Source organism: Panulirus ornatus, chromosome 68, assembly GCF_036320965.1.
Source record: "Panulirus ornatus isolate Po-2019 chromosome 68, ASM3632096v1, whole genome shotgun sequence".
Taxonomy (NCBI): Eukaryota; Metazoa; Arthropoda; class Malacostraca; order Decapoda; family Palinuridae; genus Panulirus; species Panulirus ornatus.
The window spans coordinates 21,240,820-21,265,978 of record NC_092291.1 but is presented as its reverse complement, the minus strand read 5'-3'; the positions used below and the strand labels follow the sequence as shown (position 1 = coordinate 21,265,978).

Here is a 25,159-nt window from a genome sequence, read left to right as displayed (position 1 = left end):
CCTATGAGTGCTTGAGTTTTTTCCTCCAAAATGATAGCTTTTCTCACTACATTTGAACTTAATATACCAAAACTAAATGCTTGATTTAGGTTAGGATACAATTCTTACCATGGAATTTGCATTTATGTGGGTTAACTAGTCTAGTAGTCAGTCTTTTATCATATATGCCTCTTCCTTCATTAAAAGCACTGAGATGCACACAGAATCTTCCTCAAATGTTTTAGCATATTATCACACAGGTAGAAATATGCGGAAGTTCTTTTCCATGAAAGATTTAATTGTGACGTGTTATTAAATAAGTATTCTTACTTGTTATTGTTTCCTTTTCAGATTACTGACAGCTGGCACTATTGAAGAAAAGATCTACCACCGACAAATCTTTAAGCAGTTTCTGACAAATCGTGTTCTCAAGGACCCAAAGCAGCAACGGTTCTTCAAAACAAATGACTTATATGAACTTTTCTCACTTAATGAAGGAGACAAGGAAAAAACAGAATCATCAGCCATATTTGCTGGTACAGACTCAGAGATTAAAGTGGATGTGAAGGAAAACAGTAAAGATGATGATACAGAGAAACAAGCATCCCAAAAGACACCTAACAGCAAAGAGAAAAGGGAAGTCACAAGCTGTAGAGAAACTTCAAGAGAGCTTCACACCTCTAGATTTGTAGGAGACAAAGAAAGAAGGAAAACTAAAATAATGCAAGAAAAAACAAGAGAAAAGTCAGGAGACCAGAGCCTAATATCAGTTAATATTAGTAAATTAAAACAAATGAGAGAACTTGCAAGATCTTTGAGCCAGAAGATTGGTGGTAAATGTTCCTCAAAAGAGGATACAAAAATAGGGAGGGGAAAGGAAGAGGATATGATGACTGATATGGATGATAGCCAAAATTATGACGGAGGTGATATAGGTAGTAATAAAGAAAAAGATGAGGTAGGTATTGCAGTGAAGAAACAACTTTCACAAGATCAGAGAGCACAGGGAATGCAGGAGGTCAGAATAAAGGTGGCTCCAGTAGACATGGAAAACATGTTGCAAGTGTCAGCAAGTAATTTAGAAGACATCATTAAATCTGGAAAAGGAATTGAGGAAAAGCCTGTTGATGATATATTATTGCAAAATGTTCCAAATTTAACAAATAATTTAAATATAACTTCAGATAGCAACAGTAAAATTCATGAGGTAAATGAAAGCAATATGAAGAGTAACCAGCTAGAAACACACACATTTTCAAATAGGGTAGGTATGTCAGTCTTAGAAGACAATGAAAGACATAAAAGGGAACATAAGAAAAAAGATGAATACAAAGAAAAGGAAAACAGAAAAAGATCCAAAAAGAAAGGCAGAAAGTTTTCTGGAGTTCGCATAGAATATTTAGTTAAGAAAAGAAATTACCATAAAACAGAAGAAGAGGAAAAAGCACAGTTGGAAAATGCAAAGTCTCAGGATCAATATGTTCTAGAAAAATTATTTCAGAAATCAGGAGTTCACACAGCTTTAAGTCATGATGCTATTGTGAACAACAGTGATAATGACTACCTGCTCATGGAAGGGGAGGCAGAAAGGGTAGCTAAGGAAGCCCTAAAAGCTGTGCGTGCTTCTCGTGCACAGTGCTTCAGACCTCGACTTCGTGGTGAACCTTCTCAGTCTCTCAAAAGTAAGCCCAGATTTGGGAAAAAGACAAATAGAATATTTAATGACTCTGGTGACAAAGAAATTTCAGAAGTGAAAGAAGTAAAGCATAAAGATAAGAAAATGCCTATGTTTAATGGAGGTATAGAGGAGGTTGGGGAGGATGAGAGTTCAAATACAAGTGAAGGAAGAGAATTGTTCAGCCCCTTTAAGAAAAGCAAGGGTCTTGCTGAGGGATCAAGTGGTGTACTTTCTTCCTCTCAGTTGTTGTCTCGTATGCGTCATAGAAACAGAGGTATTGCTATGGACTCTGAAGATGAAGATAGTAGAAGCAGTGATGGCTATGATCCTAATTACCCTTCAACAGCTATAAATGGTACAGAAAGCATAGAACCAGAGATACAAGAAAACATTGATTTGCTAGCCGATATCCGTAATTTTGTTGCTTTCCAGGCTGAAGTTGATGGAAGAGCCTCAACTCTGGAGATCATAGGTAGATTTCGGGACCGTTTACCTCCTGAACAAACCCCTTTCTTTAAGGCTCTTTTAACACAAGTATGTGATTTTCATAGGGAAACAACAGGAGAAGGAATGTGGACTCTAAAAGGAGAATTTAGATAGCAAAGATAATAAGAACAGAACCTTGGAAATCACTTTAAAGAATTATACTTGATTATAGGTCACACACACACACATTTATATGTATAGTGACTGTCATGGCATGAGTAGACAACATGCCCCAATCAAGGCCATATTGGATGAAAGAAAAAGTGATAGAAAATGATGTAGAAATTATTCAGGGTTCCACAAGTGTTTGTAGACTTGATGATACACTTAATTGTAATATATATTAGATATACCTTTATTTTTCTGGTCTAAGGTGAAGGTCAGTGGCCATCACAAACTTTTGTATTCTGTTGAGGAATATTTGAATAACTGACACTAACTAGTAAGACAGTGTTATTACCATGAAACCAGATTCTTTCAGGTTATAGGTGATAAGGTTACTTGTAATGACTATGAATCAAGCAGACCCAGGTTTGAATTTAGCTCACTTCCAACCCTCTGTTCAACCTCAGCTTGGAACTAGTTAGTAAATGGGTACCTGGCTTTTTATAAGTTTTTGAGGAGGTAAAAATTTGCAAAAGACAAGGGAACAAATGGGAACATTGGTGAAGAAGACAAAAGGGGGAAACGTGAACAGGTAGTGATGCAGTGAGGAGGATATGGAGCAAGTATTTTGAAGGACTGTTAAATACGTTTGATGACAGAGTGGCAGATGCAGAATGTAATGTTTGAGCTGGTATGCGAAGTCAAGAAGGTTGGTTTGTTGAAGAGAGAAAAGATGGTAAAAGCCATGCTCAAGATGAAACGTGGCTAGGTGGATGGTGTTGTAGTTAAATCTATCAAGAAAGGGGGTGACTGTGTTGTCAGTTGGTTGGTAAGGATGTTCATTGTATGTATAGATCATGGTGAAATGTCTGAGGATTGGCAGAATGCATGTATAGTGTCATTATATAACAAGAGGGATAAAGGTGAGTGTTCAGACTACAAGATATAAGTTTGTTGAGTATACTCATTCTGGTGTATGGAAGGAACAGTGTTTCAGAAATGGTAGAGGATGTGTGGATCAGGTTTTTGCTATAAAAAATGTGTGTGAAAAATACTTAGAAAAACAGATGGATTTGTAGCGGCATTTATGGATCTGGAGAAGGCATATGATAGGTTTGATAGAAGATGTTTTGTGGAAGGTCTTAAGAATATATGTTGTGGGAGGTAAGATGCTAGAAGCAGATTAGTTTTTACTGAGGGTGTAAGGTGTGTGTACTAGCAGGAAGAGAGGAGAGAGAATGGTTCCAAATGAAGGTTGTTCTGCAACAGGGGTGTGTGATGTCACCATGGTTGTTTGATTTGTTTATGGCTGGGGTAGTGAGGGAGGGAAGAGTATTCAGTCTATGGGGGATGAGAGGGCCTGAGAAGTGAGTCACTTGTTGTTTGTTGATGATAAAGCACTGGTGGCTGATTCAAGTGAGAAACTGCAGAAGTTGGTGACTGATATTAGAAGTGTGTGTGAAAGGAGAGAGTTGAGAGTGAATGAGAATGAAAGCAAGGTTATCAGGTGCTCTAGAAGAAATATGATTGGTTCTGATTGCACGTGCAGCTCACTCAGATATATTTGCAAGACATAGACTATTGGCTGCTTTTACCCTCAGGCTAGAGATTAACATCATACTTTAAAGCATTTGAATAAATTCGACATTGGTTGCAAAGATTTCCCCAAAATGTCAGTCCTCTGGGTAGATCAGTATTATAAATGAAGAATAAGAGCAGGTCTTGGAGTGACCTTTGTTTGATTCCACTCGTTTCCTCGCCCCAATTTGCAAAAGAGGCTTTTTAATAGTAATTAACATGGCTCAAGCAAAAGCATGCTTCACATCAGATACACATCAAGTCTAGTTAATGGTGGCTGGGACACATGGAGACAGCTCATTAAAACGTGTGTTCTTGTTTCCCTTTTACTTAATTAATTTTCAGAATACATATATGGCTAAGGGCAGCAGATTGGTAGATCATCCTGAGGGAATTGGGCATTCCTGACCTTTTGTAACCCATGGGATTAGAGCTGGTGGCCCCAGTTCTGATAAACATGTTCTTGTAAAAGGTGCATGTGTTGCACCTAATCCATTCCAAATACCCAGGATGTGGGTAAAACTGAAAGTGGATGGAGAGAGAGGGGTGATTATTGGTGCCTATGCACCTGATCATGAGAGGCAAATGTTCTGGGAGCAGCTGAGTTATTGTGTCAACAGCTTTGATGCATGAGATCGGGTTTAAGTGATGGATGATTTAAATGCGAAGATGAGTAATGTGGCAATTGAGGGTATAATTGTTGTATATGGGGTGTTCAGTGTTGTAAATGGAAATGAAGAGCAGCTTGTGCATGTGTGTGCTGAAAAAAGACTGGTGATTGGGAATACCTGGTTTAAAAAGTGATATACATAAGTATACGCATGTGAGTAGGAGAGATGGTCACAGGGCATTATTGGATTACGTGTTAATTGATAGGTGTGTAAAAGAGAGACTTTTAGATGTTAATGTGCTGAGAGGGGCAGCTGGAGAGAATTTTGGGGAGAAGAGAGTGATGAGAGTAAGTGAGCTTGGAAAGGAGACTTGTGTGAAGAAGTACCGGGAGAGATTGAGTGTAGAATGGCAAAAGGTTGAGAGCAAATGACATGAGGGGAATGGTTTAGGCATGGGATGTATTTAGGGAAGCAGTGATGGCTTGTGCAAAAGATGCATGTGGCATGAGATAGATGGGAGGTGGGCAGATTAGAAAGGGTAGTGAGTCAGGGGATGAAGAAGTAAGGCTGTTAGTGAAAGAGAAAAGAGCGGCATTTGGACAGTACTTGCAAGGAATTAGTGCAAATGACTGGGAGATATATAAAAGAAAGCGGTAAGAGGTCAAGAGAAAGGTGCGTGGGTTTAAAAAGAGGGCAAATGCGAGTTGGGGTGAAAGAGTTTCATTAAATTTTAAGGAGACTTTCCCATTGCCACCCCACCACACATGAAATAGCACCCCCCACCCCCCCCCAAGCGAGGCAGTGCCAGGAACAGAAGAAAAAAGGCCACATTCATTCACACTCAGTCTCTAGCTGTCATGTGTAATGCATTGAAACCACAGCAACCTTTCCATATCCAGGCCCCACAGACCTTTCCATATCCAGGCCCCACAGACCTTTCCATGGTTTATCCCAGACGCTTCAAATGCCCTGGTTCAATCCATTGACAGCACGTTGACCCCGGTATACCACATCATTCCAGTTCTCTCTATTCCTTGCACGCCTTTCACCCTCCTGTATGTTCAGCCCCGATAGCTCAATATCCTTTTCATTCAATCCTTGCACCTTCAATTTGGTCTCCCGCTTCATCTTCCCTCCACTTCTGACACATATATATGCTGTTTCATGTGTGGTGGGGTGGCGACAGGAATGGATGGGGGCAGCAAGTATGATTGTTTACATTTGTATATATGTATATGTCTGTGTATGTATACGTTGAAATGTATAGGTATGTATATGTGCATGTGTGGGTGTGTATGTATATACATGTGTATGTGGGTGGGTTGGGCCATTCTTTCTTCTGTTTCCTTGCGCTACCTCACAAATGCGGGAGGGAGCGAATAAGTGTAATAAATATATAAATATTTTATTTGTTTATTATACTTAATTGCCATCTCCCGTGTTAGCGAGGTAGCGCATGTATACCCATAAATGCCCACACACACAAGTATACTTACACATATATACACACGTACATATTCATTATACATGACAGCTAGAGACTGAGTGTGAACGAATGTGGCCTTTGTTGTCTTTTCCTAGCGCTACCTCGTGCACATGCGGGAAGAGGGGTTGTTATTTCATGTGTGGCGGGGTGGCGATAGGAATGAATAAAGGCAGACAGTACGAATTATGCACATGTGTGTATTTGTATATGTGTGTGTATTTGCGTGTGTGGACGTGTATGTATATACATGTGTATATGTATATATTGATCAATCAATCAATCAATCTTAAAGACTATCATATGCTGAAAAGATAACCTACTTTTCTCCTAATAAGTTTTTGTGTGGGATAGTCTGAAGAGCTCTTTAACATGATATGTAGACACTCAATCTGAACTTCATTCTCCAAAATATTCATTACCCTTTCAGGAAAATACACTACATTTTTAGCACGTGATCCCTCTACCAGCATCCACACCTTCCTTATATAACTTTTTATCACAGGTCAGGTAGTTTACACATTGCAGTTTTAATGATAACTGTCTAATTCATAGGAATCCATCACTTTTTTTTTTAAGATTGTCAGAATTTTTGCCTTTTCAAATCCTTCACTCAGAGGGCACTATTAAAAGTGGTGTATTTAGCAAACTTGAAAGCTCTTTTAGTATATATGGTGATATGAGTTGTAGGCTTTATTACATTCCTTTGCTATTAAGGCTGCTGGTTGTGCATCATCCATAATAAAAACCAACTTTTCATTTATCTCCTTTTCATTTCTCATAACATTATCCAAGAATGAGTTTACTTCAGGTAGATTTTTAAGACAATACTACATTTTCTTTTGTACATCACTTTCACAATACTTTTTTTTTTATTTTTCTTTCATACTTGATTCCTGTTTCCCCTCATTAGCGAGGTAGCACCATGACAGATGAAAAAAGGCCACATATGCTCACATCAATGCTCTAGCTCTCAAGTGTAATGCTTTTGTTATTTTGTTTATTTCTTGCATTTTTATCCTTCGCTGATTGACATCTATTGTTAACCAATCTTTTTCCATCATAAAATATCCATTTACTGACCCATTCATTATGAATACTGCCATATATTCTGAGACAGTCTGTTACTCTGGGAAACATATTGTATTTCTCATAACTTTGTGATTTTACATCTTTCCTTTATGATTAGTTCCTATTTTGCTGTTTCTCCAAGATCAACCTTTGCATATCTTCACCCAGATTATAATTTGAGTTTAATTTGTATGGTATGTGTGTTTGTTTGTATTTATGCTCATGTCTTATTTAGTCCAGAGGCATGTGATAAAATTACCATTTGCATCGCTTATTTTAACTGTTCTCTCTGTATTCTTGATGTTTGGTTAACTGTTTGGGCTTTAGGCCAATAAACTGCAAGGGTTACTAGGACCATCAGCATTAAGCTGCATCCACCAACTGAAAATCCTTAACCTCCTTCAGGTATTGAAAATAATTCTAAGATAACATACAATAAATTTTCACTGTGCAATTGGCCCTTTGGGTTCTTGATGGTTGGTTGATTGGTTAGACTTAGGCCTGTCAAATGCTAGGGAAATTAAGGCTGTCAATGTCATGCTGTATTCACCAACCAGAAAATCTTTAACACCTTCTTCATATGTTATTGATAATTATATATGTTATAGATAATTATATATATACACTTCCCTTATGTATGCAGCTCTTGCTAGTTCTTGAACATAATGCGAGTGGTGGAATTAATTTTTTGATATTAATGTGAGATGAAATTAGTTCTGAAAAATCTTTTCTTTCAGGGTTACTAGTATTATGTAAATAGCAAAATTAAAGATGTCTTATCAGCACAAACATTTAGTGTAAAGAGGAATGCTCTCAATATCTGTAAATAACAATAAAATTTATTATTTTTGGTATTACATATGTGTAATGTTTATCCTCATGATATACAGCAAGCAAGCTTATGAGGATCAGATACTTATTGCTCACTATGGTTTCTGCACTGTATTAAAAGTTCCTCCATTTCTGAAGGCAAATTGATGCTCCAGTAAATATTACAAGCCATGATAAGTCAATATACTAAGATTTATTCTCCTTGGTATCACTCGGGGGTCTGCAACCCTTATGAAGTAGCTGACCACTGTACTAACAAGTAATCAGTGATCAGCCACAATTGTCACTTGTGGTAATCATGCAACATTCATCAAAAACTAATTCAAAAGACTAAAAAATGAGCAACCACAAGTGAAGTACTATATTGTACATACATTCAGATATACCGAAAAAAGCAAAATAGCACAATATGAGGCTTTCAGAAACAAAACTTTTTATAGTGCCAAATAAGGTATGGTAAAGGCCAATAAAAAGCAAGTTAGCTGGGATATGAGTCTGAATGGAGAAAAACTGGAGGTAGAGATGTTTTAGATACCTGGGAGTGGACATGGCAGCAAAACAGAACCATGGAAGCATAAGTGTCATAGGTTGGGTGAGGGGGTAAAGGTTTTTGAAGCATTGAAGGACAAGTGGAAAGAAAGAAAGATCATTATTTGGGAGGGCAAAAATGGGTATGTTTGAAGGTTCAGTTTTCCTAACATTATCAAATGGAGGCAAGGCATGGGCTATAGATAAGACTATGTGGATGTGTTGGAAATGAAATGTTTGAGGACTACGTGGTATGAGGTGGTTTGATCAAGTACATAATAAAAGGGTATGAGAGAACTGTGGTAATGAAAAGAGTGTGGTTGAGAGAGCTGAAGAGTGTGTGCTAAAATGGTTTGGATATATGGAGAGAATGAGTGAGGAAAGGTTGGCAAAGAAAAAGTTTTTTCAGAAGTGGAAGAAACAAGAATAGGGAGACCCAATTGGAGATGGAAGGATGGAGCTGATAAAGATTTTGAGCGATTGGGGCCTGAACATGCAAGAAAGTGAAAAGGCATGCAAGGGATAGAGTGAATTAATACAATGTGGTGAACTCGGGTCGACGTGCTGTCAACTGATAGTTGAACTAGGGCATGCGAAGTGTCTGGGGTAAATCATGGAGGGGCCTGGTTGTGGATAAGGAGCTATGGTTTCAGTGTATTACACAAAACAGTTAGAGAAAGGATGTTAGCAGATGTGGTCCTTCTTCATCTGTTCCTGGTGCTACCTTTCTAATGTGGGAAATGTGGATCAAGTATGGAAGAAAGGAAAAAGAACAATACATATATATCATAATTTAATATGAATCTTTTAAAATCATTCGCCCTTTTCTTGAATCTCCCTCTCCTTCACTTTTCTCGGTTCCGTGTTTACCCAAAATACATTTAAATCAAACTTAGTCACCTTTTCAAGCTTGCTGGCTGCACAGGGCATATTTTGTATGCCCTTCTTCCACGCACATATTTCAAATTTCTGGTTGCATGTGGCCAAAAAATGAGGGTTGTGGTTTCATGACTTAGCTAGATCAAGGTCTGCCATGGACAAGCACTCTTCCTCACATAAAAAAATACTGATGCCACTTTACAACTATTCCATTGTTCACCAGTAGTAATAAACTTCAGGATCCATGTTGCATGCATGTCCTAGTTGTCAGAAAGGTGCACTTGTTAGAGAAGTAAAACAGATTGCTATGTTTTCATTTTTTATGAACCCTGATTTCAAGCATACATATACCAGAACTAAGGAACACAAAACATTATGTGTGTGACAAACTAACATTTCTGCCAGATCATATCCTCGGTGTTTGTTACAAACAGATTAACAAATGTCTGTGAATCCCTGTCATCCAAGTACATTTGTGATATTTTCATAAAAAGCTACAGCATGATGAGTGCAGTAATGAATATTGTAATGAAAAACTGCTTGGAGCTGCTCATGCTGAAGGAGATCTGATAAACCAACTATCTGTAAGAAGCCTTTGGCTCCTCCAGCACCTCCATTGGGAGTCCATCCAGCATGATTAAGTGCACGTACAACAGCTACCCCATGATCAACGGATTTTAAACCATGAAGTACAAGCACTGGCATCTGTTTGCCAACTTCTTGGCCTGTATAGATTCGTATCTCTTTGAAAGCAGACCCTAGCACAAGGAGGAGACCATACTGAAGGCGAGAGAGAAGTGGTACATCAAACAGCACTATAGACCCATCAACAGATACACCTTCTTCCTCCAACATGACCAAAGCCTCCTCTATGGCTAAACAACCAGAGTGGGGACCAGGAGTTGTTTCTCCCCTCAAAAGCAGAGCTCCAGAGTGGTGATGAAGGGTAGAAGATAACAAGGAATCATCAAAAGTGATACTACTATTACCTACTTTCATCCACAGACGATGCAATTCACAATATATCCTTGTTGCTTTTTCAGAGCAAAATTTTGAAGAGTATGTATACTGAAATGGTTTTCCTCGAACTGCTTCAAACTTAATCACTTCAAGCTGTAGTGATACAAAACTTGTAAAAGCATTCACAGTTTCTTTATTATTCATGGAATGATTATGTCTCAAGGCTGAAGAGTCTTTTACAAAATCTTTCAAATACTGACTGAGAATTTCTAGCTTTGAAGTGATGTCACTGCTTCTCATGAGCAATGCACTCTCAGTTTTGTTCCAGTCACTTTCCATGAGATTTCTTGATTTATTGACATCACTATCTGTGACTGTTTTGTACTTTGGTATTGCTTCACAAAAATTCCGTTCGAAAAATAAGGCAGTTGCTTTAACTTTAAGTAATTCATTATACTGCTTTTCCCTCTCAGGCATCTCCTGAAATAAAGATATATTGCGCATGATAGTATTAACCTGATACAACTTAAACTTTGCAGCACAGTTCCTTATTTGGTGTATAAAGTTTTCAGGTATATCCTTTTGAGCAAACATTGAACATGGATGAAGGTTAGGGCCGTAAACCTCAGATAATTTCTTTAAGTGCTCACCATGTTTTCCTTTGCCATGGTAATTCAAAGCAATGACATACACTTCAGAGTTGCCTTGTTTGCTAGTACCTGGCTTGTAAACATGAACACTTTCAAAAACACAACATAACAAGTACATCAAATTCAGTGTTTCATTTTCAAAGAAAGTAAACTTCTTAATTACTAATGAACCTCCAGGAGCTAAAACATGTATAGCTGCCACAGCCTCACATAAATGCAGGCAATGAGTCATTTTCTCCTGCTCAGCTGGAGTGGCTTGGCAATCAAAACTTCCATCAGCTGTTACCAAGTGGATAGGACCAAGATACTGAGCACAGTCCACAATATCACACAAGTTGTTCCAAATTGTAACGTCTCCCGTGTTGTCTCTACCAAATGACCAGTTCTTGAGAGTGAGGTAGATGAAACGGTCCTCTGTTATGCATTGATCTAGAGGTGTACCTTCATAGTAGGGGTTTAGTGTGTTTCCCAACCACTGCCACTGAAAGACAATTAAAATACAAACCTCCACCTTTATATCTTATTAGAAATGTGCAAACTATGCAAATATTCATAACATATTCATTACAGTATTTAATATCAAAATAACTCATGAAAAAGGCAAATCTAAGCAAAATATTTAAATACATTATTATCATTATGCCTTTCTATATTTAATATATAATATATATAATATATATTTAATATATATTTTTCTCCCCTATCCCTGGGGACAGGGGAGAAAGAATACTTCCCACGCATTCCTCACGTGTCGTAGAAGGCGACTAAAGGGGACGGGAGCGGGGGGCCAGAAACCCTCCCCTCCTTGTATTTTGACTTTCTAAAAGGGGAAACAGAAGGAGGAGTCACGCGGGGAGTGCTCATCCTCCTCGAAGGCTCAGATTGGGGTGTCTAAATGTGTGTGGATGTAACCAAGATGAGAAAAAAGGAGAGATAGGTAGTATGTTTGAGGAAAGGAACCTGGATGTTTTGGCTCTGAGTGAAACAAAGCTCAAGGGTATAGGGGAAGAGTGTCTTGGGAGTAAAGTCAGGGGTTAGTGTGAGGACAAGAGCAAGGGAAGGAGTAGCCCTACTCCTGAAACAGGAGTTGTGGGAGTATGTAATAGAGTGTAAGAAAGTAAATTCTAGATTGATATGGGTAAAACTAAAAGTGGATGGAGAGAGATGGGTGATTATTGGTGCATATGCACCTGGGCATGAGAAGAAAGATCATGAGAGGCAAGTGTTTTGGGAGCAGCTGAATGAGTGTGTTAGTGGTTTTGATGCACAAGACCGGGTTATAGTGATGGGTGATTTGAATGCAAAGGTGAGTAATATGGCAGTTGAGAGAATAATTGGTATACATGGGGTGTTCAGTGTTGTAAATGGAAATGGTGAAGAGCTTGTAGATTTATGTGCTGAAACAGGACTGGTGATTGGGAATACCTGGTTTAAAAAGCGAGATATACATAAGTATACGTATGTAAGTAGGAGAGATGGCCAGAGAGCGTTATTGGATTACGTGTTAATTGATAGGCGTGCAAAAGAGAGACTTTTGGATGTTAATGTGCTGAGAGGTGCAACTGGAGGGATGTCTGATCATTATCTTGTGGAGGCAAAGGTGAAGATTTGTAGGGGTTTTCAGAAAAGAAGAGAGAATGTTGGGGTGAAGAGAGTGGTGAGAGTAAGTGAGCTTGGGAAGGAGACTTGTGTGAGGAAGTACCAGGAGAGACTGAGTACAGAATGGAAAAAGGTGAGAACAAAGGAGGTAAGGGGAGGGAGGAATGGGATGTATTTCGGGAAGCAGTGATGGCTTGCGCGATGCTTGTGGCATGAGAAGTGTGGGAGGTGGGTTGATTAGAAAGGGTACTGAGTGGTGGGATGAAGAAGTAAGATTATTAGTGAAAGAGAAGAGAAAGGCATTTGGACGATTTTTGCAGGGAAAAATGCAAATGATTGGGAGATGTATAAAAGAAAGAGGCAGGAGGTCAAGAGAAAGGTGCAAGAGGTGAAAAAGAGGGCAAATGAGAGTTGGGGTGAGAGAGTATCATTAAACTTTAGGGAGAATAAAAAGATGTTTTGGAAGGAGGTAAATAAAGTGCATAAGACAAGGGAGCAAATGGGAACTTCAGTGAAGGGGGCTAATGGGGAGGTGATAACAAGTAGTGGTGATGTGAGAAGGAGATGGAGTGAGTATTTTGAAGGTTTGTTGAATGTGTTTGATGATATAGTGGCAGATATAGGGTGTTTCCTGTAGGGCATTGTTGCACCAGAAATGGATGAAGGCAAGCAAGCATGAATATGTGCATGTGTTTATATGTATATGTCTGGTATGAGTATGTATGTGTGTATATGTTGATTATGTATATGTATGTATATGTGCATGTATGGGCATTTATGTATAAACATGTGTGTGTGAGTGGATGGGCCATTCTTTGTCTGTTTCCTAGAGCTACTTTGCTGATGCCATACACAGCAATCAAGTATTATAAATAAATTAATGAATAAATAATATACAGGTGGATGAACAGCTGGGTTGCTGTGGACTGACTGCTGCAACCAGGATTCGAACCCATGCGCTTGACCCTAGGCAGCCTGTGAATGCATCACAGTCAGGAATGCTAACCACTACACCACAGGTGTCCATGTTATGTCAATCACACTTTTGTAACTAGTAATATAAAGCTTTCATATATGCAAGCGAACATATTTTGAGACTATCTGTCTTTCATCAGAAGTCCCATATTTTCCACTGTACAAATATCAGCATCCATCAGTGAGATTACAAAGTGATATTAACCATGAATGACACTTAAAAAAGACATTTCTCAGTATATAGTGATGTGAGAATTTTGGTTTTCTACTTGTAAATTGGTAGTACATAGCTGGATTTGCTTTAAACTTTCAATATAATTTCTCAAGGGCATATTCTATAAAATAAAGAAAAATTATTGAACACAATCTTTAATTTCACAAAGCAATATCTACTTGGAATGAATCTTCATGCAGGATGACCACTTTCATAATGGGATAAAGCTTCAATATTCCTTATATTTAAAACTGTTGACACCCTACAGTATAACAAAACAGAAGACAATATGCCTTGATAAATCATCTGCTAATACCAGTTATCTTGCAACATTAGCACTATATGAAAGATTCTGGCTATCTATCGTTTTAACTCCTCTCTCATTACAAGTGGTGCAACAAATGCATACCTGGTAGAGTCTCAGCTCAATCAAACATATCCTAAACTTATGAGCAAACAAGCTTAATTGAACACAGGCTTCTGCATTAGTATAGCACTTATATCATCATCCTTGCACATTACACTAATTTTCCAAGAGCCTTATGTCACTGTTCACACCACCCTCACATATTAACACGTCTAATGCAAATGATCCACTGTTATTTTCCTAGTATCCTTATTTGAGACAACTGACGACCTTAATTACTCATTCACTCTATCAATCCATCTCTCATGTGATCTAACTTTTCTAGTATCTACTGTACTTCATGCTCCCTTCTGTCAGATAACGCCATCTCCATACAGAAAAATATAGCAATCTAAGACGTAATGAAAACATGACAAGTATGGAAATAAAAGAAATTCATATCATCTTTCACATGTCAAAACTTATTAAACCTTGTCCTCTCTGAGTTGAAGGTTATTCTCAACACTCTTATCTCCCTTAATTAACTCTGCAACATTTATACAGCCATCTATCTCTATCTCTAAGAGCCGAAATTCAGGAATGGATGACGCCAAGTAATTCAAATTATTTACTTTGACACATATGAGCACTAAAAAGTTCATGCAAACTGGTCATGATGCAATTATTTAGAAACAGATGTGGGTAAACACCTCAATTAAATAATGCTCAGGTTGTACTAACCTTTAGGGTGTGCTTATTCAGCACCAAGTAGTGATTCAGAGCCAAGATAAAAGCTCCTGGAGCTTCACAAAGATGAACCGAGTTGAACTGTGTTCTGTCTTCATCACAAGGAAACTGATAACCTTGACCCTTTGGCTCTAGAAAATAGTCTTTCACTCCAGTTTCCATATCTAATGGGACTATTGGGTAAGCATTGACAATCTCATAAAACTTCAACCAAGCCTGTAGACAGATAAAAATCAAATAGTTTTATAATAATACTAATAAAATGTATAAGAGGGCTTGGGAAGTGAGTCAGTTGTTGTTCAATAATGACACAGTGCTAGTGGCTGATTCGGGTGAGAAACTGCAGAAGTTGGTGACTAAGTTTGGTAAAGTGTGTGAAAGAAGAAAGCTGGGTAAATGTGAATAAGAGCAAGGTTATTAGGTACAGTAGGGTTGAGGGACAAGTCAATTGGGAGGTAAGTTTGAATGGAGAAAAACTGGAGGAAGTGAAGTGTTTTAGATATCTGGTAGTGGATATGGCAGAGGATGGAACCATGGAAGCGAGTCACAGGGTGGGGGAGGGAGCGAAGGTTCTGGTAGTGTCGAAGAATGTGTGGAAGGCCAGATCATTATCTCAGAAAACAAAAAGGGTATGTTTGAAGGAATAGTGGTTCCAACAATGTTATATGGTTGTGAGGCATGGGCTATAGTATAGATAGGGTTATGTGGAGGAGGGTGGATGTGTTGGAAATGAGATGTCTGAGGACAATATGTGTTGTGAGGTGGTTTGATCAAGTAAGTAATGAAAGGGTAAGACAGATGTGTGGTAATAGAAAGAGTATGGTTGAGAGAGCAGAGGAGGGTATATTGAAATGGTTTGGCCACATAGAGAGAACAAGTGAGGAAAGATTGACAAAGAGGATACATCTGTCAGAGGTGGAGGGAACAAGGAGAAGTGGGAGACCAAATTGGAGGTGGAAGGATGGAGTGAAAAAGATTCTGAGTGATTGGGGCCTGAACATGCTGGAGGGTGAATGTCGTGCAAGGAATAGAGTGAGTTGGAACGATGTGGTATACCGGGGTCGATGTGCTGTCAACGGATTGAACCAGGGCATGTGAAGTGTCTGGGGTAAACCACAGAAAGTTTTGTGGGGCCTGGATGAGGAGAGGGAGCTGTGGTTTTGGTGCATTATACATGACAGCTAGAGACTGAGTGTGAACAAACGTGGCCTTTGTTGTCCTTTCATAGCGCTACCTTGCACGCTCGTGTGGGGGGTGGGGGGTGTCATTTTAGGTGTGGCGGGGTGGCGACGGGAATGAATAAAGGCAGCAAGTATGAAGTATGTACATGTGTATACATGTATATGTCTGTGTATCCTTGGGGATAGGGGAGAAAGAATACTTCCTACCCATTCCTTACTTGTCGTAGAAGGCGACTAAAGGGGACGGGAGCGGGGGCTAGAATCCCTTCCCTCCTTGTATCTTAACTTTCTAAAAGGGGAAACAGAAGGAGTCATGCAGGGAGTGCTCATCCTCCTTGAAGGCTCAGATTGGGGTGTCTAATGTGTGTGGATGTAACCAAGATGAGAAAAAAGGAGAGATAGGTAGTATGTTTGAGGGAAGAAACCTGGATGTTCTGGCTCCGAGCGAAACGAAGAGTGGTTTGGGAATGTCTTGAGTGTAAAGTCAGGAGTTGGTGAGATGACAAGAGCAAGGAAAGGAGTAGCACTACTCCTGAAACAAGAGTGGTGGGAGTATGTGATATAATGTAAGAAAGTAAACTCTAGATTGATATGGGTAAAACTAAAAGTGGATGGAGAGAGATGGGTGATTATTAGTGCATATGCACCTGGGTATGAGAAGAAAGATCATGAGAGGCAAGTGTTTTGGAAGCAGCTGAGTGAGTGTGTTAGTAGTTTTCATACACGAGACCAGGTTATAGTGATGATGATTTGAGTGCAAAGGCAAGTAATGTCGCAGTTGAGGGAATAATTGGTGTACATGGGGTGTTCAGTGTTGTAAATGGAAATGGTGAAGAGCTTGTAGATTTGTGCACTGAAAAAGGACAGGTGATTGGGAATACCTGCTTTAAAAAGAGAGATATACATATATGCATTCGTTGAAATGTATAGGTATGTATATGTGCATTTGTGAACGTACATGTGTATGTGGGTGGGTTGGGCCATTCTTTTCATCTGTTTCCTTGCGCTACCTCGCTAACGTGGGAGACAGTGACAAAGTATAAGATAAAAAAATTATAATAATAATAATAATAACAATAATGATAACAACGATAACAATAATCTATTTCATATTCATTATATATAATCACCATCTCCAGAGTCAGCGGGTAGCACAAGGAAACAGAAAAAGAATGGCCCAACCCCACCCCCATACACATGTATATATATACACGTCCACACCCGCAAATATACATACCTATACATCTCAATGTACACATATATATACACAAACAGACACATACATATATACACATGCACACAATTCACACTCTCTGCCTTTATTCATTCCCATCGCCGCCTCACCACACATGGAATAACATCCCCCTCCCCCCTCATGTGTGTGAGGAAGCGCTAGGAAAAGTCAACAAAGGCCCCATTCGTTCACACTCAGTCTTTAGCTGTCATGCAATAATGCCCGAAACCACAGCTCCCCTTCCACATCCAGGCCCCACAGAACTTTCCATGGTTTACCACAAATGTTTCACATGCCCTGGTTCAATCTATTTGCAGCACATTGGCTCCTGTAAACCACATCATTCCAATTCACTCTATTCTTGCACGCCTTTCACCCTCCTGTTTAATTTGTTCATGGATAATGTATATATATGCATTCGTTGAAATGTATAGGTATGTATATGTGCATTTGTGAACGTACATGTGTATGTGGGTGGGTTGGGCCATTCTTTTCATCTGTTTCCTTGCGCTACCTCGCTAACGTGGGAGACAGTGACAAAGTATAAGATAAAAAAATTATAATAATAATAATAATAATAATAATAATAACAATAATGATAACAACGATAACAATAATCTATTTCATATTCATTATATATAATCACCATCTCCAGAGTCAGCGGGTAGCACAAGGAAACAGAAAAAGAATGGCCCAACCCCACCCCCATACACATGTATATATATACACGTCCACACCCGCAAATATACATACCTATACATCTCAATGTACACATATATATACACAAACAGACACATACATATATACACATGCACACAATTCACACTCTCTGCCTTTATTCATTCCCATCGCCGCCTCACCACACATGGAATAACATCCCCCTCCCCCCTCATGTGTGTGAGGAAGCGCTAGGAAAAGTCAACAAAGGCCCCATTCGTTCACACTCAGTCTTTAGCTGTCATGCAATAATGCCCGAAACCACAGCTCCCCTTCCACATCCAGGCCCCACAGAACTTTCCATGGTTTACCACAAATGTTTCACATGCCCTGGTTCAATCTATTTGCAGCACATTGGCTCCTGTAAACCACATCATTCCAATTCACTCTATTCTTGCACGCCTTTCACCCTCCTGTTTAATTTGTTCATGGATAATGTATATATATGCATTCGTTGAAATGTATAGGTATGTATATGTGCATTTGTGAACGTACATGTGTATGTGGGTGGGTTGGGCCATTCTTTTCATCTGTTTCCTTGCGCTACCTCGCTAACGTGGGAGACAGTGACAAAGTATAAGATAAAAAAATTATAATAATAATAATAACAATAATGATAACAACGATAACAATAATCTATTTCATATTCATTATATATAATCACCATCTCCAGAGTCAGCGGGTAGCACAAGGAAACAGAAAAAGAATGGCCCAACCCCACCCCCATACACATGTATATATATACACGTCCACACCCGCAAATATACATACCTATACATCTCAATGTACACATATATATACACAAACAGACACATACATATATACACATGCACACAATTCACACTCTCTGCCTTTATTCATTCCCATCGCCGCCTCACCACACATGGAATAACATCCCCCTCCCCCCTCATGTGTGTGAGGAAGCGCTAGGAAAAGTCAACAAAGGCCCCATTCGTTCACACTCAGTCTTTAGCTGTCATGCAATAATGCCCGAAACCACAGCTCCCTTTCCACATCCAGGCCCCACAGAACTTTCCATGGTTTACCACAAATGTTTCACATGCCCTGGTTCAATCTATTGCAGCACATTGGCTCCTGTAAACCACATCATTCCAATTCACTCTATTCCTTGCACGCCTTTCACCCTCCTGTTTAATTTGTTCATGGATATGTATATATATGCATTCGTGAAATGTAGAGGTAGGATATGCATTTGTGCATTGTGTATAACAACGATAACAATAATCTATTTCATATTCATTATATATAATCACCATCTCCAGAGTCAGCGGGTAGCACAAGGAAACAGAAAAAGAATGGCCCAACCCCACCCCCATACACATGTATATATATACACGTCCACACCCGCAAATATACATACCTATACATCTCAATGTACACATATATATACACAAACAGACACATACATATATACACATGCACACAATTCACACTCTCTGCCTTTATTCATTCCCATCGCCGCCTCACCACACATGGAATAACATCCCCCTCCCCCCTCATGTGTGTGAGGAAGCGCTAGGAAAAGTCAACAAAGGCCCCATTCGTTCACACTCAGTCTTTAGCTGTCATGCAATAATGCCCGAAACCACAGCTCCCCTTCCACATCCAGGCCCCACAGAACTTTCCATGGTTTACCACAAATGTTTCACATGCCCTGGTTCAATCTATTTGCAGCACATTGGCTCCTGTAAACCACATCATTCCAATTCACTCTATTCCTTGCACGCCTTTCACCCTCCTGTTTAATTTGTTCATGGATAATGTATATATATGCATTCGTTGAAATGTATAGGTATGTATATGTGCATTTGTGAACGTACATGTGTATGTGGGTGGGTTGGGCTATTCTTTCATCTGTTTTCTTGCGCTACCTCCCTAACGCAGGAGACAGCAACAAAGTATAATGATTAAATAAAATAAATAATAATAATAATAATAATAATAATGTATGTATATATATGTACATACAGAAATTTTATGTATGTATGTGTGCGTGTGTGGACATGTATGTATAATCATGTGTATGTGGGTGGGTTGGGTCATTCTTTCGTCTGTTTCCTTGAGCTACCTTGCTTACACGGGAGGCAGTGACAAAGTATAAGATAAAAAAATTATAATAATAATAATAATAACAATAATGATAACAACGATAACAATAATCTATTTCATATTCATTATATATAATCACCATCTCCAGAGTCAGCGGGGTAGCACAAGGAAACAGAAAAAGAATGGCCCAACCCACCCACATACACATGTATATACATAAATGTCCATACATGCACATATAAATACATTAAATTTCAACGTACACTTACATATACATACAAAGATATATACATATATGCACATGAACATATTCATACTTGCTGCCTTCACCCATTCCCGTCGTCACCCTACCACACATGAAATAGCATCCCCCTTGCCTCCAGCGAGGTAGCGCCAGGAAAAGACATAAAAAGCCACATTTGTTCACACTCATTCTCTAGCTGTCATGTGTAATGCACCGAAACTACAGCTCCCTTTCCACATCCAGGCCCCACAGACCTTTCCATGGTTTACCCCAAATGCTTCACATGCCCTGGTTCAATCTACTTACAGCACACTGGCTCCCGTAAACCACATCATTCCAATTCACTCTATTCCTTGCACGCCTTTCACCCTCCTGTTTAATTTGTTTATGGATAGGTTGGTTTGGGAAGTAAATGCAAGAGTTCTGGAGAGAAGGGCGAGTATGCAGTCTGTTGTGGATGAGGGGGCCTGGGAAGTGAGTCAGTTGTTGTTCGCCGATGATACAGCTCTAGTGGCTGATTCATGTGAGAAACTGCAGAGGTTGGTGACAGTCTGGAAAAGTGTGTGAAAGGAGAAAGTTGAGAGTAAATGTGAATAAGAGCAGTAGGGTCGAGGGACAAGTAAATTGGGATGCAAGTTTGCATGGAGAAAAATTGGAGGAAGTGAAGTGTTTTAGATATCTGGGAGTGGACTTAGCAGCAGATGGAACTATGGAAGCGGAACAGAATCACAGGGTGGGGGAGGAGGCAAAGGCTTTGGGAGCGATGAAAAATGTGTGGAAGAAAATGATATTTCGGAGAGCAAAAATTCTTATGTTTGAAGGAATAGTAGTTCCAATAATGTTATGTTGTTGCGAGGCATGGGCCATAGATAGGGATGTATGGAGGAGGGTGGATGTGTTGGAAATGAAATGTTTGAGGACAAGATGTGGTGCGAGGTGGTTTGATTGAATAAGTAATGTAAGAGGAAGAGAGATGTGTGGAAATAAAAAGAGTATGGTTAAGAGAGCAGAGGAGGGTTTGTTGGGATGGTTTGGACATATAGAGAGAATTGAGAGGAAAGATTGACAAAGAGGATAACTGTGTCGGGGTGGAGGGAATAAGGAGAAGCGGGAGACCAAACTGGAGGTGGAAGGATGGAGTGAAAAAGATTTTGAGCAATCAGAGCTGAACATACAGGAGGGTGAAAAGCCTGCAAGGAATAGTGTGAACTGGAAGAATGTTTTATACCAGGGTCGACGTGCTGGCAATGGGTTGAACCAGGGCATGTGAAGCATCTGGGGTAAAACATGGAAAGTTTTGTGGGGCCTGGACGTGGAAAGGGAGCTGTGGTTTCAGTGCATTACACATGACAGCTAGAGACTGAATGCAAGCAGATGTGGCCTTTGTTTTCTTTTCCTAGCACTACCTCGCACATGTGAAGGGGGGAGGGGGGTGCCATTTCATGTGTGGCAGGGTGGTGACAGGAATGGATGAAGGCAGCAAGTACGAATATGCACATGTGCATATATGTATATGTCTGTGTATGTATATGTATGTATATGTTGAAATCTATAGGATGTACATGTGCGTGTGTGGGCGTTTACGTATATACATGTGTGTGTGGGTGGGTTGGGCCATTCTTTTGTCTGTTTCCTTGCGCTAGCTCACTAATGCGGAAGACAGTGACCACGTATAATAAAAAATAAAATAATCATCATCTATATCTTTTATCTTTTTATTATACTTTGTCGCTGTCTCCCGCATTAGCGAGGTAGCGCAAAGAAATATACAAAAGAATGGCCAAACCTACCCACATACACATGTATATACATACACTATATCCTTTATATCAATCATACTTGAACGCCATTTCCTGCATCAGCGAGGTAGCGCCAGGAAACAGACAAATAATGGCCTATCCAGATATACACATATATATACATAAAAGCCCATACATTCAAATATACATATATATACATATCAACATATACATATATACACATAAATATTCATACTTGCTTTCCTTCATCCATTCCTGGCCCTACCCTGTGCCACAGGAAACAGCATCACTAATCCCTGCTTCATCGAGGCAGCAACAGGAAAACAAACAAAACAGGCCACATTAGTTCATGCTCAGTCTCTAGCTGTCATGTGTAATGCACCAAAACCTCAACTCCCTTATCCACATCCAGGCCCCAGAGACCTTTCCATGGTGTGCAACAGATGCTTCACATGCCTTGGTTCAGTTCATTGACAGCACAACGATCCCGGTATACCACATCATTCCAATTCACTCTATTCCTTGCATGCCTATATAAGTAGATAAATACAGATATAGATCAAGACATAGAGACAAGACAGACAAAGACCTAGATACAAATACTGATCAACAGTTAGAAAAACATACTGGACAGACTGACAGATAGATACATAGAAAGGCACAGAGAAAGATACAAAGACAACAGACATATTTAGGGCATTATATACTTTTAAGACAAGATTTTTATGCTTTGAAAAGCATAAGTGTGTATGCTATTATTTGAAAAAAGAAAAAAAAGACTTGAAAAAACATTTGCCCTACCTGTGTGACCATTTCTGGCTGGGCACGGCGTCGGACGGCATGGGAGATCTTTTGGGTTGGATTGGTATTGTTTGTATGAGAATGCCAGAGTTCTATGTCCTTGTTACTCAAGAGCTGTTTGGTTTTGTTTAATGATATTTTCATAGCCTGGAGTTCTTCATCCTGTAATGAAGAATGATGTATGGCTGACTGAAGGTTTGCTACATCAGTAAGTACATAGACTGGTAAACATACATCAACTCAGCCTATTGTGACTGATCAATGGGAAGATGTTACCATTTTGCTATGTAGTATGACTTTCTGTTTCACAGGTTTTCTTTAGTTACTTTAATAGTTTTATTTGTCACAGATTGTTGTCAGTCACATAAAGGAGTACACTTCAACTGAAAATGTTACTATGTATGTTATTTAAATGATAAATATATATTCTTCAGCCATGTACAATCATGCACTGTATTCAACTGAAAGAAATATGAGGGTGTTTATCGATCACTGGTAAAGGCTTTAAAACATTCTATGCAAATTACATAAAAAGATACCACCCCTAATGGAACAAGATACAGTGTCTGCAAAAAACCTTATCCACCTTACCATACATTTGGAAAGGAAATGTCACACTTATATTTCAGTGCTTTGTCATCTCTCCTTTGACCTTGATTAACATGTGCAGACATCTGGGCATACAATTGCCAAGGTTCCTCAAGTAATCTTGGTCCATGTTTTGGGTCTATAAGGTCATGATCTGAATGACGTGAGGCACCAAAGAGGTGCTGCAGGAAGCAGCCATCTGATTGTGCATTCAGAGCACCCAGTGTGCCAAGAAACCTCATATGTACCCATATGGTCTTGCTTCCAGGCAAGAATCTGGGCTTTCTCCACCTTAGAAAGGTAAGATTCAACCTTCTTTAAGTAAAGGTGGGACAAATACAGTACCCAGAAGTAAATTTCCTAAAATGAAGTGGCAGCCTGGAAGAGTAAAGAAAAAGCACTGTTCCCTTAAAATAGCCTGAGGCACAATGAGGCAGGTTGCTAGCACTCACAATGTTAGAAACATCAAGTCTCAGTAATCAGATGTAAGATGACTTCACCCTGAGAGTGGCAAATACTTGAACCCACAATAAACCTCAGCCATGTAACACCTTTGAAAATACATGGCAGGTGGACAGTGTCTTTCAAGGACAAGGTACCTTTTAGCAATAGGAAAACTATCCCTACTCATTTACATGTTATCCCAAACTAATGATGGGAAAAAAATCTTACCTGCCAAACTGGCTCTGTGAACAAAGTTTCAGCTGCAGGAAGTTTCCATTCTACATTTCCCTCCTTTTCTGATTCACATGTGAAAGTAAAGTGTTTGTTGAAGTGTTCTTCTACATCAACCTGAGCTTGAATATGGTCTGTAAACTCAAGCAATGGAAAGTTGTTTCCATCATTTCCTAAGAAGCCTCGGCTGCAAAGTAAGACACATTCAAATTTCTCCAGGTAAAATATCAGAAAATAGATCAAATTTAATGTTTATGAATGACCTAATAAACCTGAAAGAGAACTGAACATGATCAACTGTTAAATCTTTGTACTAAACTTTGTAGGTGCTAACAAGCCATGAATCAGACACACTGATTTTTCATTCTTTCCTTCAACAGACAAACTACAAGACTCTTTACCTTACTATATTTCACCTAACTCCTACATTATCTCCTCTTTTACACAGCAGGTTTTCCATAAATGATAAAAAATCAGCCAAGTTTTGCTTTATCATGGCTCTTTTGGATACTCAAAATATGTTACAGGCTTACCAAACATAGGGCTATGCCTGGTTGGGTGGGATGTTTTGCCACCTTTTCTTGCTTCTACTCCCTTTCTGTAACCTCTTTTTTTTTTTTATGTCAGCTGTGATGGCACGGGCTGAGTTTGAAAGGAGAAAAATTGGAAGTGAAGTGTTTTAGATATCTGGGAGTGGACTTAGCAGCAAATGGAACCACGGAAGTGGAAGCAAGTCACAGGGTGGGGAAGGGGGAGAAGGTTCTGGGTGAGATGAAGAATGTATGGAGAGAGAGAACATTACCTCGGAGAGGAAAAATAATTATGCTTGAAGGAATAGCAGTTCCAACAATATTGTATGGTCATGAGACATGTGTTATAGAATGTGTTGCATGGAGGAGGTTGGATATGTTGGAAATTAAATGTTTGACGACAACATGTGGTGTGAGGCAGTTTGATCGAGTAAGTAATGAAAGGGTTAGAGAGATGTGTAGTAATAAAAAGAGTGTGGTTGAGAGAGAAGAAGAGGGTGTGTTAAAATGGTTTGGACATATGGAGAGAATGAGTGAGGAAAGGTTGACAAAGAGGATATATGTGTCAGAGGTGAAGGGAACCATGATTCAAACCTATGCGCTCAACCACTGGGCGGCCCGTCAATGCGCCACGAATAG

At 39.3% G+C, this 25,159-nt stretch overlaps 2 protein-coding genes across 6 annotated transcripts in view; one reads left to right on the top strand and one right to left on the bottom strand.

The window, feature by feature from the left end:
* The window catches only part of LOC139747346 (DNA excision repair protein ERCC-6-like), a 42,648-nt gene extending 38,023 nt beyond the window's left edge, over nt 1-4,625 (top strand). The window contains exon 14 of the mRNA XM_071659543.1: nt 331-4,625. Within this exon, the coding sequence (XP_071515644.1) occupies nt 331-2,257 (1,927 nt within the window). The 3' untranslated portion in view covers nt 2,258-4,625. The remainder of the gene's footprint in view (nt 1-330) is intronic.
* Nucleotides 4,626-9,535: 4,910 nt separating this feature from the next.
* Nucleotides 9,536-25,159, bottom strand: part of aft (cap methyltransferase 2) — a 29,376-nt gene continuing 13,752 nt past the window's right edge. For all 5 annotated transcript variants that reach the window (XM_071659544.1, XM_071659545.1, XM_071659546.1 and 2 more), the window contains 4 exons: nt 23,988-24,177; nt 22,728-22,889; nt 14,715-14,936; nt 9,536-11,320 (listed from right to left, as the gene is read on the bottom strand). In XM_071659544.1, the coding sequence (XP_071515645.1) occupies nt 9,689-11,320; nt 14,715-14,936; nt 22,728-22,889; nt 23,988-24,177 (2,206 nt within the window). In that variant the 3' untranslated portion in view covers nt 9,536-9,688. The remainder of the gene's footprint in view (nt 11,321-14,714; nt 14,937-22,727; nt 22,890-23,987; nt 24,178-25,159) is intronic.